Here is an 11,841-nt window from a genome sequence, read left to right as displayed (position 1 = left end):
GTCAGGAGGGCAGCTTCCATCTGCACCGTCATAACCAGCCTTCAATCGGATATTTGGGCGGTGGCACAGCAGCAGCACATTCTCCAAGGCCCCAGCGGAGAACTGGAACTGCTCTTGTTTTCCGCGATGGCTGCTATTATTTCCGCTAATAACTGAAATATGAGTTTGTGTGGCAATATTTGCTGTGTTACTCGAGGTCGTGGCAAAACAGGGGGCATGAAATATGCTCCGTCAGCCCCAACATACCGGGAATACAGAAGCTGGCAGCCTTTAACTATCCTGCTGCTTAAAAAGAAAAAAAGACTGAATGACTTTTATACTTAACACATGACTATGTTTTGAATTAACCTGTTATATAACTCAGTTATTTGTTTAGAGTAGTTAATACAATGTGCACGAAGGCTTCCTTGGTTTCTGAATCACACAGTATTTCACATTGTGGGGATTTAAGTGGCAATTTAAAGCAACTTACAGTGACAAATATGAAAGATGAGGATGATAATGTTTTTTATTTATTATTATATATATATATTATTTATATACACTCACCGAGCACTTTATTAGGAACACTTGTGCAATCTAATGCAGTCCAATACAACAGCTCTGCTATAAATTCTACTTTAATGAAGCTTATATGTTTTCATATTATATTGAAAAGTGTTCCTAATATTTTGTCCATCCCATTAACATACATAAAATATTAGGAACACTTTTAAATATAATGCACATGCAAATGGTTCAGAGTCAGGTCACACTGAGTTGCATCATCCAGAGAAAAAGCTGCAAAATACACCTGCATTGTAAACTGTTAATGACGATTTTCCTCTGCTGTTTTAATGGATATAAGCCTTTTAAAATTCCCACATGATCACTGTTTGCATAAAACATGCCCACATAAAGCCGCAGCATGTTTAACTAGTATATTTGTACTTTATAACCTCAATAAAAAATGCGCTGACCTAACTTTTATCTGTTATTACACAGCCAAAATGGTCTGTTTCTGTTGAAAAAAGGCCTAGAGAAAGTTTTCAGTTGGGTTTGACCACATTTTTACAGGGATGAGACGGGGTCAAGGAAGAGGTCGGCCGGGTTGACCTGACCCCTTAAACAGAAGTCAGGTTGCATCTGTGCGCAAGATGGGTCGACATGGTCCACCTGTGCTGGTATTTCTATTAGTTTCACTGTTATCTTTATACATTTTGTTTGTTCTTATACTGGAGAAGGATGAAGTCACTTTAAAAAGTTGTCAGTCTCTTCAAATTGTTCTTCACTTTTTTCATGTTTAGCATTAATTTTGGTGTTTATTTGTTGTATTAGTGTCATTATTATAGTGACAGGTCTCTTAGTGGGGTAATACTGAATCCTTTATGAATCTATTGGCTTAAAAGTCGTCCAATTTAAATATATTGAGTCTAAAAATGGTGAATAAGCCTCTAGAATATCCAAATTGAAGAATGTAAATGCAAAAGCCCCAAAATTACCTCACAAAAAGCAGAGACCTCATTGTCCTTAATTTGGTTAATTGATTCATTCTGAGTACTGTTGATGATATTGGCTCTAGTGATATTGATTATGGTTTTATTGTCAGTATTAATAATGTCATTAATAGCCAAGCTATAAGCACTGACATGTTTTAAATAACCTACACATTAACCTTTTAACTTATTTAAATAAACTTAGATAAAATATGGGTGAATCTATTTAGTGTTTAAGATAGACCAGGTCACTTTTACATGTTGTACTTCATAGTAGTACTAATACTAATACAAATACTTCCAATACTGTTTTACTGCTAGAAATACTGTATATAGTTAACATTTCTGGACAGAGTAAATACCAATTGTATCTGTATTTGTATTTATTGGTCTTAGTATTGATTACAGTTTTATTGACAGTATTAATATTAGTATTAATATTTGCAATATTAATAACATGATATTGGCACTAGTGATATTGATGATGGTTTTATTATCAGTATTAATATTGTTATCAATAACAATGCTAAAGGTAATGATATTGGCACTAGTGATATGTACTATGTTTTTTCTGTCAGAATCAATATTGATATTCGTATTAGCAGTAGTAAAGATAATATTGGCACTAGTGATATTGATTGAGCCATATTACCGGTGTATTAATTACTGGCACTAGCAGACTGGCTCGTGTCTCTCACACCGTCTGATGAGGTCACCCACGGAGCCTCGTTCACTTCAAAGGGGATGCCTCGTCCGTGACGTCACCGCGCGCTCGAGGGTCTGGTCAGCGGAGAGAGACAGCAGAGGATGAGGAGAGGATGAAGTGAGGACACGCTGGACGGACAGCTGCTTATCTGTGAGTGGTTTTATTTATGGTTCAGACTCTTTCTCATAGACAGAAAGTCAGGAGGCGGAAACTTTTCGGTGATTATTTCATCTTTCAGTCAGACTGCGCGCTTGAATTTAAATGCGATGTGATATTCAGTTATTAAACAGAGAGCACTTTACTTGAAATACAGCTCGTATACTACATAAGGCAGCATAAGAGTGTTAAAAAGACATTAAAAGGACAGTATGATTTAAGCGTAATTTAAAAACGTTTAATTTAGAGATTGAAAAAAGGGAAAACTGCATTTTATTAAAGATAAGTGAGGTAAATTCTTGACGTTTTTCCAATGATTTAGCTCTGAAAAAGACTCACAAATGCAGTTTTCAATTCTGTGCTATTTAATGCATCACAGTGCATTTAATTATAAAATATTTCCGTAACTTCTGGTTGTGAAGATATCATTTTAATCTAGTCTAGAAAAATGAACTGATTCCCATTTTTTTGTGAATGAAACTATCCAGACTAGTGAAATTTGATTATCTTAACTTCATAAGCACAATTATGTCTCTCCTGAGTCATTAAGTGTGTGTTTTACTGGTTTTACCTTTTAATCCGGGGTGAGTGTAATGATCAAACCCAAAACAAGAGTTGGGGAGTCAATTTTTAAATTTTTAAATTTTTATTGATCTATTTGGGCTTGAATGTAGTTGTGGCATTTGTGCAAATAGGCTGTGTTTCCACAGTGTCCTCGTCCTGGTATTTATGATAGTTTTTAAGAGGGCAGAGCTGAGTAAAGACTTTTGTATTCTTGTTTTAGCAGATTACAGCATCATGCCCAGTCTATTGTGCCCCCTACTGGCTGTCTGCCTGTACCTGCAGCTGCTCGGTGGCCAGGCCTGGATCCCTGGGTACAGCAACGGCTTTCACTACCAGGACATCAGCAACGGGAACGGTAACGGAGAGAGTAGGTCCAGGGGGGGTCTTTTTAAGTGTGTGTGTGTGTGTGTGTGTGTGAGTCACAGATGAGCTACATGCATCATCTGTGTACATCATAACACAGCTGGTGGGAAGGATGTGGATGTGAAGAGAAGTCAGTTATAATTCACGGAGCCCAGGCAGTCAGTGGGGTCATCAAAACAAACTGTGATAGTGACTGATGTGGTTTTCTGTTCCAGTGGGTCATTCGTGTGTGTTTGGTTTTATTCTGTCCTAAAACAACCTACATATAACACACTGCATATTCACTTACAAAACAAACAAAAACACACAGATTCAATGCAACATAAAACATGGACATGCAGAAAAAATAACAAAATGAAACAAACTATAAACAGCATATTGAACAAACTCAATATTATGAATAAGATTGAAGCAGCAGGATAAAATCACTAGAAGTTACATTATCTTAGAGGTCAGAGGTGGAAAGTAGCTAAGTACATTTACTCAAGTACTGTACATAAGTACACATTAGAGATACTTCCACTTCACTACATTTCAGAGGGAAATATTGTACTTTCTACTCCACTACATTTATTTAACAGCTTTAGTTACTTTCCAGATAAAGATTTGACACAATGGATAATATAACAAGCTTTTAAAATACAACACATTGTTAAAGATGAAACCAGTGGTTTCCAACCTTTTTGACGTCTTACAAAAAGCAGTGTGTAGTCGGGGTCACATTTCACATGTCTATGAGTTGTTAACAGCTCCACCAAACAGCGATTTTTCCCTCTAAACTTCTCACATGGTTTCATTTCAGTAAATGTTCAAATGATCCAATATTTCACCAAAAATCAAAGATTAGGGAAAAAGTCCAAAAACTGAAAACAGATTTGTGTATCAGAACTTTGTTTTTTCTTCTTTCCTCTCCCATTAATCATCTCACGACCCCTCAGATTTATCTGGTGACCCTTTGGAGGGGTCCAACCCCTACGTTTGGAACCACTGGACTAAACTAGTTGACTGTATATATAGTAGTTCAAACTAGCTCCACCTCCAGCAGCTACAACAGTAACATGCTGCTCTAACACTGATGCTTCAGTATTAATAATCTAATTATGTCATATATTATAATATATCAGTCAGAAGGAACAAAAAGCTACTTTTACTGCAATACTCAAAGTACATTTTGCTGCTAATACTTATGAACTTTTACTTAAGTATGATTTCTCATGCAGGACTTTTACTTGCAATGAAGTATTTTTATATTGCTGTATGTCTTCCTACTAAAAATCTGTTATTGCAGGTTTAAGCTTCAATTCCCAGTTAAATGAACTCACCTTCTTTTCTGCAAGTTAACAAATGTATTTCTGGCTCTTTGTATCTTTTCCAGTCTACTTCAACGGGGTGCGTCTCCACGTTGAATCCCCGCAGACTTCAGTCTCAGCCACCAGAGGAGGCAGCGTCACCCTCCCCTGTCACTACCACTATGAGCCTGAGCTGCAAGCACCTCGCAAGACCCGGGTCAAATGGTCCTGGCTGCCTGCCAACATCGTCAGTGCACCTGCTTCCCCTGCAGCCTTCGCCAAGGAAACTGATGTGATGGTTGCCATGGGCAACCGCTACCGCAGCTTTGGCAGCTTCCAAGGCCGTGTGCGCCTGCGCCGCACAGCACCGGGCGACATGTCTCTGGTGATCAATGAGCTGCATGTCAACGACACGGGCAGATACCGCTGTGAGGTGATCGACGGCCTGGAGGACGAGAGTGTGACCGTGGACCTGGAGCTGCGGGGTGAGCAGTGGTGGAAAGTAACCAAGTACATTTACTCAAGTACTGTACTTAAGTACATTTTTGAGGTACTTGTACTTTACTTGAGTATTTGATGCCACTTTATACTTTCACTCCACTACATTTCAAAGGGAAATATTGTACTTTCTACTCCACTACATTTGTTCTTTCCTCTCCCATTAATCATCTCATGACCTCTCAGATTTATCTGGTGACCCTTTGGAGGGGTCTGACCCCTAGATTGGGAACCACTAGACTAAACTAGCTAACTGTATATAAAGTAGTTGAAACTAGCTCCACCTCCAGCAGCTACAACAGTAACATGCTGCTCTAACACTGATGCTTCAGTATTAATAATCTAATGATGTCATATATAATAATATATCAGTCAGAGGGACCAAACCACTACTTTTAATACAATACTTTAACTACATCAAGGTGATGATACTTATGTATTTTAAATGATAAATGGCTGCCTTAATATAGCACTTTACAATATTTCTGCTGCTCACACACACACACACACGCCATGCAGGGTGCTTGTGAAACCATGTGGAGCAATTTGGGGTTCAGTATTTTGCCCAAGACATGCAGACAGGAAGAGTCGGGGATCGAACCACGACTTTCTGATCAGTGGACGACCCGCTCTACCTCCTGAGCCACAGCCGCCACTTAAGTATGATTTGTCATGCAGGATGTTTACTTGTAATGAGTCTTTTTACATTGCCGTATTGGTACTTTTACTTAAGTAAAGGATCTGAGTACCTCTTGCACTACTGAGTGTGAGAAGTAAGGACTTTAAAGAGTGTGTGAATCTTGGACACTTAACTCATGAGTCAGTTTCAGTGCAGTGAAATGACTGTTGTATCATTTAATATCCTACAGGGTGTGAGCCAGAATGCTGCAGAAGCCAAAGATGTCAACTCAACTGCCTTTTGATGTTAAAGGGCAAGTTCACAATTTTTCAGGTCTGTCTTAAAACAATAGTCAGGTGTCCATATGAACACTGAAAGAGGTTTTCCTCTTCCTCCTGTTCATACTGACTACTAAAAGATCCCCTTCAAATGTGCTTTAAATGTAAGTGATGGGGGTCCAAAATCATTTTGTGCAAAAATGCATTTAAAAGTTTATCTGAAGCCTATATGAGGCTTCAGCAGTCTGAGTTAGTCATATCAAGTGGATATCTGCCACACTTACAGTCTGTTTAGCATCAGATTCCCTCTTTGTGTTTCCCTGTTGAGCTGTGGTGGAAGTATAGTAACAAAAAGAGGGACTTTGGCACTAAAAAGACTTAAATGCTGAAAGATATTTTCTTTATGTGACTAATTTGGACAACTTAAGCTTCAGATAAACTTTTAAATACATTTTTGCACAGAAGGAGGACTGTGGATTTCGCCCCCCATCACTTGGTAAGTGCATTATGAAGGGATCTTCTAATGGTCAGTATGATCAGGATGAATGATTACAGCAAGAAAAACCTATTTCAATGTTCATTTGGGCTCCTGACTGTTGTTTTAAGACAGACTTGAAAAATTATGAGCCCATTCTTTAAGTTTTAGAAACAGCCACTGAGAATAAATCAGCTGCAGGTTCATCATTAACATCTTCTCCATGTTACTGAGGATGTCAGACAAGTTCATAAAATAGCTTCTTAATGGCCAAACCAACAATGAATTAATCTACTTACAAGTATTGTATGTATATCCAAAGCCTGATATATCGTTTTCCTCCGTGCCGTAGGCCGCCGTTGTTGTCCAAAAACTATTAAAAACACATCAGTGAGCCGCACCGCTGCACTGGGTGACATGTTGCTTTGCCACAAAGACTTTGGCTTCGGTAGTTTGTTTAGAATCGCCTCCAAAGACTAACAGAGAACATGTTTTCAGTCTCAGGAGAGTAGTTCAGTGTAAGACAGACCACTGCGCATGTGCAGGAACATGGTTCTGTTTACAGAGCTTCTCTAGCTTGTTTGGCTTGTATCACAACCTCTTGACTTTAAACTGTACATTGCAAATTTCTCAAAAAACTTTAGCACAAAGAAACATTACTCTTTGGAGCCATTTCGAAACAAACTACCATTCCCAAACTTTTTGTGGTGAAGGAACAACATCACCCAGTGCAGCGGTGTGGCTCACTGACATGTTTTTCATAGTTTTTGGACAACACAGCGGGTCTACAGCACAGAGTAGTAGTAGTATTTTTATTCAGTCATCACACACAATACAATAAGTGTAAACAGTTTATACAATATAGAATCTAATGTACAATTAGTGTGAACAATCTAGACAGTATAGACAAAGTCAACAGTCTTTGTATTAAGTAGTGACTGAAAAGGCACAAGCAGAAGCATAATGCTTATATATGCATATCAAACGTTCTTATCAATTTAAGCAGAGGAATAAGATATATCAGGCTTTGGATACACACACAATACTTGTAAATAGATCAATTCATTGTTGGTTTGGTCTGCACATGAGATTTGTTGACAATAAGAAAAATATAGAATTCACCAGCCTTATCCTTTAAAATTATTTTTCAGCCATTTACACTGAAAGGAGATTTGCAACATGAACATCAAGTAGTCTGTTTTAATTATTATATACAATTTTAAGATTCTTATAATGTACAATGTTTCTTAATTATTAACTTTTGAAATATAATCACGGGTTTACTTGTTAATCCAGGTATATGTAGAGGTGTATTAAAAAGAGAAGGAGGCCCACTGATGCTGCATATGTACGGGGCCCAGATTATTTTTGTTTATGACCCCACAAACATATAACAAACTCATAATACACTTATCTTCCCTGCACAGGTGTGGTGTTTCCTTACTACTCTCAGAAAGGACGCTACCATTACAACTTCCTGGGGGCCCAACAAGCATGCCAGGATCAGGACGCCGCTCTGGCTACATTCGACCAGCTCTACACAGCATGGGAGGAGGGGCTGGACTGGTGTAACGCTGGCTGGTTGGCTGATGGCACAGTGCAGTATCCAATCACAGTCCCACGTGATGGATGTGGGGGCGTGGACTTAGCTCCTGGTTTGCGCAGCTACGGACAACGGCACCGCCTCCTTCATCGCTACGATGCTTTCTGCTTCACCGCCTCTGTCAAGGGTCAGTATTGACGTGTGAGTGGATGAACATTTTTTAACCGAAATACTCTTGACAGTCTCATGACATATGATTCTCTCCTGCGTATAGGAGATGTGTACTTCTTAAAGCACCCAACCAGGCTCAACTTCACAGAAGCGGTCGAGGCTTGTGCCAGTAACGGCAGTCAGATTGCCAAAGTGGGCCAGCTGTATGCCGCCTGGATGCTGATGGGGTTAGACCGATGTGACGCCGGCTGGTTGGCTGATAGGAGTGTCCGTTATCCCATCACAAAGGCGCGGGCTAACTGTGGCCCACTTGAACCAGGGGTGCGTAGTTTCGGGTTTCCCCCTCCATACCAGAAATTTGGCGTCTACTGTTATCGGTAGATGCTCTGACTCGACACAAGACGCAAACAAACCATTCTAACAGCGCACTGGTTCAAAGCTCTGCTCATGAGGTTAGCATTAGCTGTAGCCAGTTTGTTCATTTCTGAGCTATTTTGAGGTAATTTGGGTTAATTGCTCTCCACCTCCATAACATGTAACATATGTCTCAGTACTGAACTTTACTACAAGTCAACAACTGTTAATCTATGTACATCCGTCAAATGATGCCACTGTCTACACTATATGGCCAGAAGTATGTGGACACTGAACATTATTACACTCATATGTACTTGATGAACATATCATATGCTAATAAAACAGACTTTCTTCAAGGTTTTGGAACCTGGCTGCAGCGATTTGCTCCCGTTCAGCCACATGAGCAGTAATAAAGTTGGGCTGCTGGTGTTGCAACTCATCACTGAGCATGGATGTACTGTCAGGGCGAAACAGGAAAGGGCCTTCGTCAAACTAACCGTAAAGTTGTAAGCGCACGATTGTTTATAATATTGTTGTATGTTGTAGTATCCAGATTTTCAAGGAGTCTAATGCAAACCATGAAAAACAGCCTCAGAACAAAATAACACAAAAGTAGTGTGGACAGGAGTGTCCGCATACTATTGGCCATATGGTGTACACTGTAACATCCCAGCCACAGCAACATCTTACAGAAAAGGGGAACATCCTCCCATAGTTTGTTCTTGGCTTCAGTTATATGTCGTTGGCAAATTTCTACACAATTTACAGAAATAATCAAACACATTTTGCTCATAGTAACTGTTTGGATTTGGAAATTTGATCCACCAGGACTGAGTTTTTTACCAAATCATTCATTTCAGACTTAGGGAAGGTGTTCACACTCAGAAAGATCTTCATATTCAAATTAAGTCACTGCTCTCCAACCATACCTTAATATGTCATGTACCCTGCATTTATATATCATTACAACCACATACTTCTGGGTTAAGTGTTTTGTTAAAAGGCACCTTGATGGTTGAGTGAGTGGAGAGTGTCTCTCATTATTTTCCTTCCAGGTCTTTACAGTTGGTCCACAGCTCACTTAGGTTACTTCCATCACAGATTATTTGTGTTACTACCACTGTGAAATATACAAATGTCTTTGTTTGTCACCTAAAATGTCTGTGTATCCCACATTATAAAGTATAGTGCATCTCTTTTTCATTTTTTTTAAAAAGGTGATTAAGAGTGGTGCTCTGTGTTGGAGAGATCAGAAGTTATGAGTTGGTATCTGTATCGTTGTAATATTTAAACTACCTTGTTTACACTCATAGTGGAAGAAGAGACAGTGTTTCATTACATACATGTACCTTTTCTTTGTTGTACGTATGTCTATGCGTTTTTGTATTATTTTCTACAAATGAATAAAAACACTACTGTTGATATGTTTTTATATGAGGTACGTTTGTTAGAAGATATTGGATGATTTTGGAACATAGACAATAGAAAAAAGTGCAGTTTAGCAATGCAATATGGAGCTGAGAATGTCATATGAACAACTGGTATGTTAATGCTGCGTTCACGACATCTAATCTAACTATAAAGGAAGGAATCTCTGTCTGTCTGTCTGAATGAATGTGTGTCCTTTGCATACGTTCATCCAATCGACTTCACGCTTTGCAAGTGTATTGCTGAGGAACTAAGGAGGTGCAGTGTCGAATTTTGTCCAATTTGGATATGCAACACTTTCAATACTAATAAACTTTGAATAAACAAGTGATCAGCGAGCTGCTCCGCTCTGCAGCAGCGGGACGGGGCTTTTGGACTCTGCGACTGCATGTCATGATCAGAGCTGTACAACCCTGCCATGAGAGAGACAAGGTGGAGGGGGGGGGCATCTCTCTTTCTTTGATAATGTTAAGTGTTAGGCTTTGTTGTCGGTTGTTAGCCATGGAAAGCTTTCTTTGAAACAGAATGAGATAAATGACTGACTAGTCAGTGGTCTGCAGTGTTTTCACGTCACCTTTTAGTATCAGCTCAGCTTGAGAAAGGTTTTTTCACATGGCGTGCTCTAAAAAGAGAAAAGAAGTCAGCTTAAACACAGCTTTTAATCAAGAATGGGCAGACTCTCAGGCTTCTCCCCGCAGGCTGCTCAAAACCAGTATGTCTCATATCAGCACAAATCTTTTGAGCAAATATACCCACTCAAATGATCCGAACTGAAGCCACAGAAAATAAACGATCTAAGAGCCCAATATGATCAATCCACCTTATTTTAGGATGCACATTTTTTCAAAAGCTCTTGGTTACGTATTTTATTTTTTGTTGCAGCCTTCATTAAACTTGAAACAAGAAAAGAGTCACCATATCTTAAGTACTGCACTGTGAGCGTTCACGTCACAGGGCAACACGACAGACAGTTGTCTGATTACAAAGGTGGTTGAGTGTGGAATAAAAAAATGTATCCATGATCCTTAGTCAAGTGAATAACATGTTCAGAAACCTCTTTGATGCCCTTTATTGAGAAATATATAACAAATACTTTCCATTAGTTGCTGCAGACCATAAAGCACCACTGGTTTTGTGCTCTCAAGTTGGTGATACAGTTTCACTCACTGTCCAAACAGGAATGCCAGGGTAGAGAGGTGAGATGGGTTACTGACCCATACAGAACAGCCACTGTATGTAAAGTGAACACGCGCCACTCTGTCTGGGCACGATGCACTTTTAGATGAGTGGAATTGAACACGTTGCTACGCCCTCCTGCATCCGGGTGCAAACAGAAGTCCCAGTGATTATATAGCCAGCAGGTTTTATAAACACATCCTATTAACACCTGCTGGCCAAACATGAGTGAAACACACACACACTTACATGTTGCATGCACATCAGTTTAGTGCACATGCATGTACTGTGTGACACAAATACGTCACATAGATGCATTTACACATGCAACCACACGTGTTCCTTGTATACACACAGGGCTACTCTCCCAGTTAACCACACACACACACACATATACAGAGCAGATCTGTTTGCTGAGACTGTAGTGATGAAGGTAGTCGCTGTGGAGGCTGATCAAGGAGCTATTTACTGTGTGTTTTTTTTTCCCGGTCGGGTTCCACAGGAAGGTAAAAACAAACTAAATGGCAGGTTTGTTCCTCTGGCTTGCAGAGTTTACCTCAAATTTAGCAGCTTTAGGGAAAGAACAGAAAATCTCAGTATGTGATTTTCATAATTTACGTAACTTACCGATAAATATCAATAAATGTTAATCCCATCAGTTTAGCACACAATAATTTCACAGAGACGGATGATTCCAAGTTTTATTTGGTACAGCACAGTACAGTATACTGCATGTTCACATC

At 39.3% G+C, this 11,841-nt stretch overlaps 1 protein-coding gene across 3 annotated transcripts; it reads left to right on the top strand.

Moving 5' to 3' along the window:
- Positions 1 to 539: 539 nt before the first annotated feature.
- On the top strand, positions 540 to 9,916 carry hapln3 (hyaluronan and proteoglycan link protein 3). Of its 3 annotated transcripts, none has more exons than XM_044357858.1 (6): positions 540 to 1,163; positions 2,155 to 2,331; positions 3,125 to 3,256; positions 4,640 to 5,038; positions 7,851 to 8,153; positions 8,241 to 9,916. In XM_044357858.1, exons 3-6 carry the CDS (start codon positions 3,136 to 3,138, stop codon positions 8,516 to 8,518), a joined length of 1,101 nt encoding a protein of 366 aa, XP_044213793.1. In that variant the 5' UTR covers positions 540 to 1,163; positions 2,155 to 2,331; positions 3,125 to 3,135; the 3' UTR covers positions 8,519 to 9,916. The 3 variants fall into 3 exon arrangements, with proteins under 3 accessions (XP_044213793.1, XP_044213791.1, XP_044213792.1); XM_044357856.1 differs by having other exon boundaries at positions 541 to 1,163; positions 3,125 to 3,268; XM_044357857.1 differs by having other exon boundaries at positions 541 to 1,163; positions 3,122 to 3,268.
- The last annotated feature ends 1,925 nt before the right edge of the window (positions 9,917 to 11,841 follow it).

The sequence above is a fragment of the Thunnus albacares genome, chromosome 7, assembly GCF_914725855.1.
Source record: "Thunnus albacares chromosome 7, fThuAlb1.1, whole genome shotgun sequence".
Taxonomy (NCBI): Eukaryota; Metazoa; Chordata; class Actinopteri; order Scombriformes; family Scombridae; genus Thunnus; species Thunnus albacares.
This window is presented reverse-complemented; position numbering and strand designations above follow the sequence as displayed.

What these genes read in the sequence shown, in the direction of transcription:
- hapln3 (XM_044357856.1), top strand. Translation starts at nt 3,136, where the DNA reads ATGCCCAGTCTATTGTGCCCCCTACTGGCTGTCTGCCTGTACCTGCAG. An exon ending in CGTGGACCTGGAGCTGCGGG is followed by an intron (nt 5,039 to 7,850) that starts GTGAGCAGTGGT and finishes TTCCCTGCACAG; the next exon opens with GTGTGGTGTTTCCTTACTAC. An exon ending in CTTCACCGCCTCTGTCAAGG is followed by an intron (nt 8,154 to 8,240) that starts GTCAGTATTGAC and finishes TCCTGCGTATAG; the next exon opens with GAGATGTGTACTTCTTAAAG.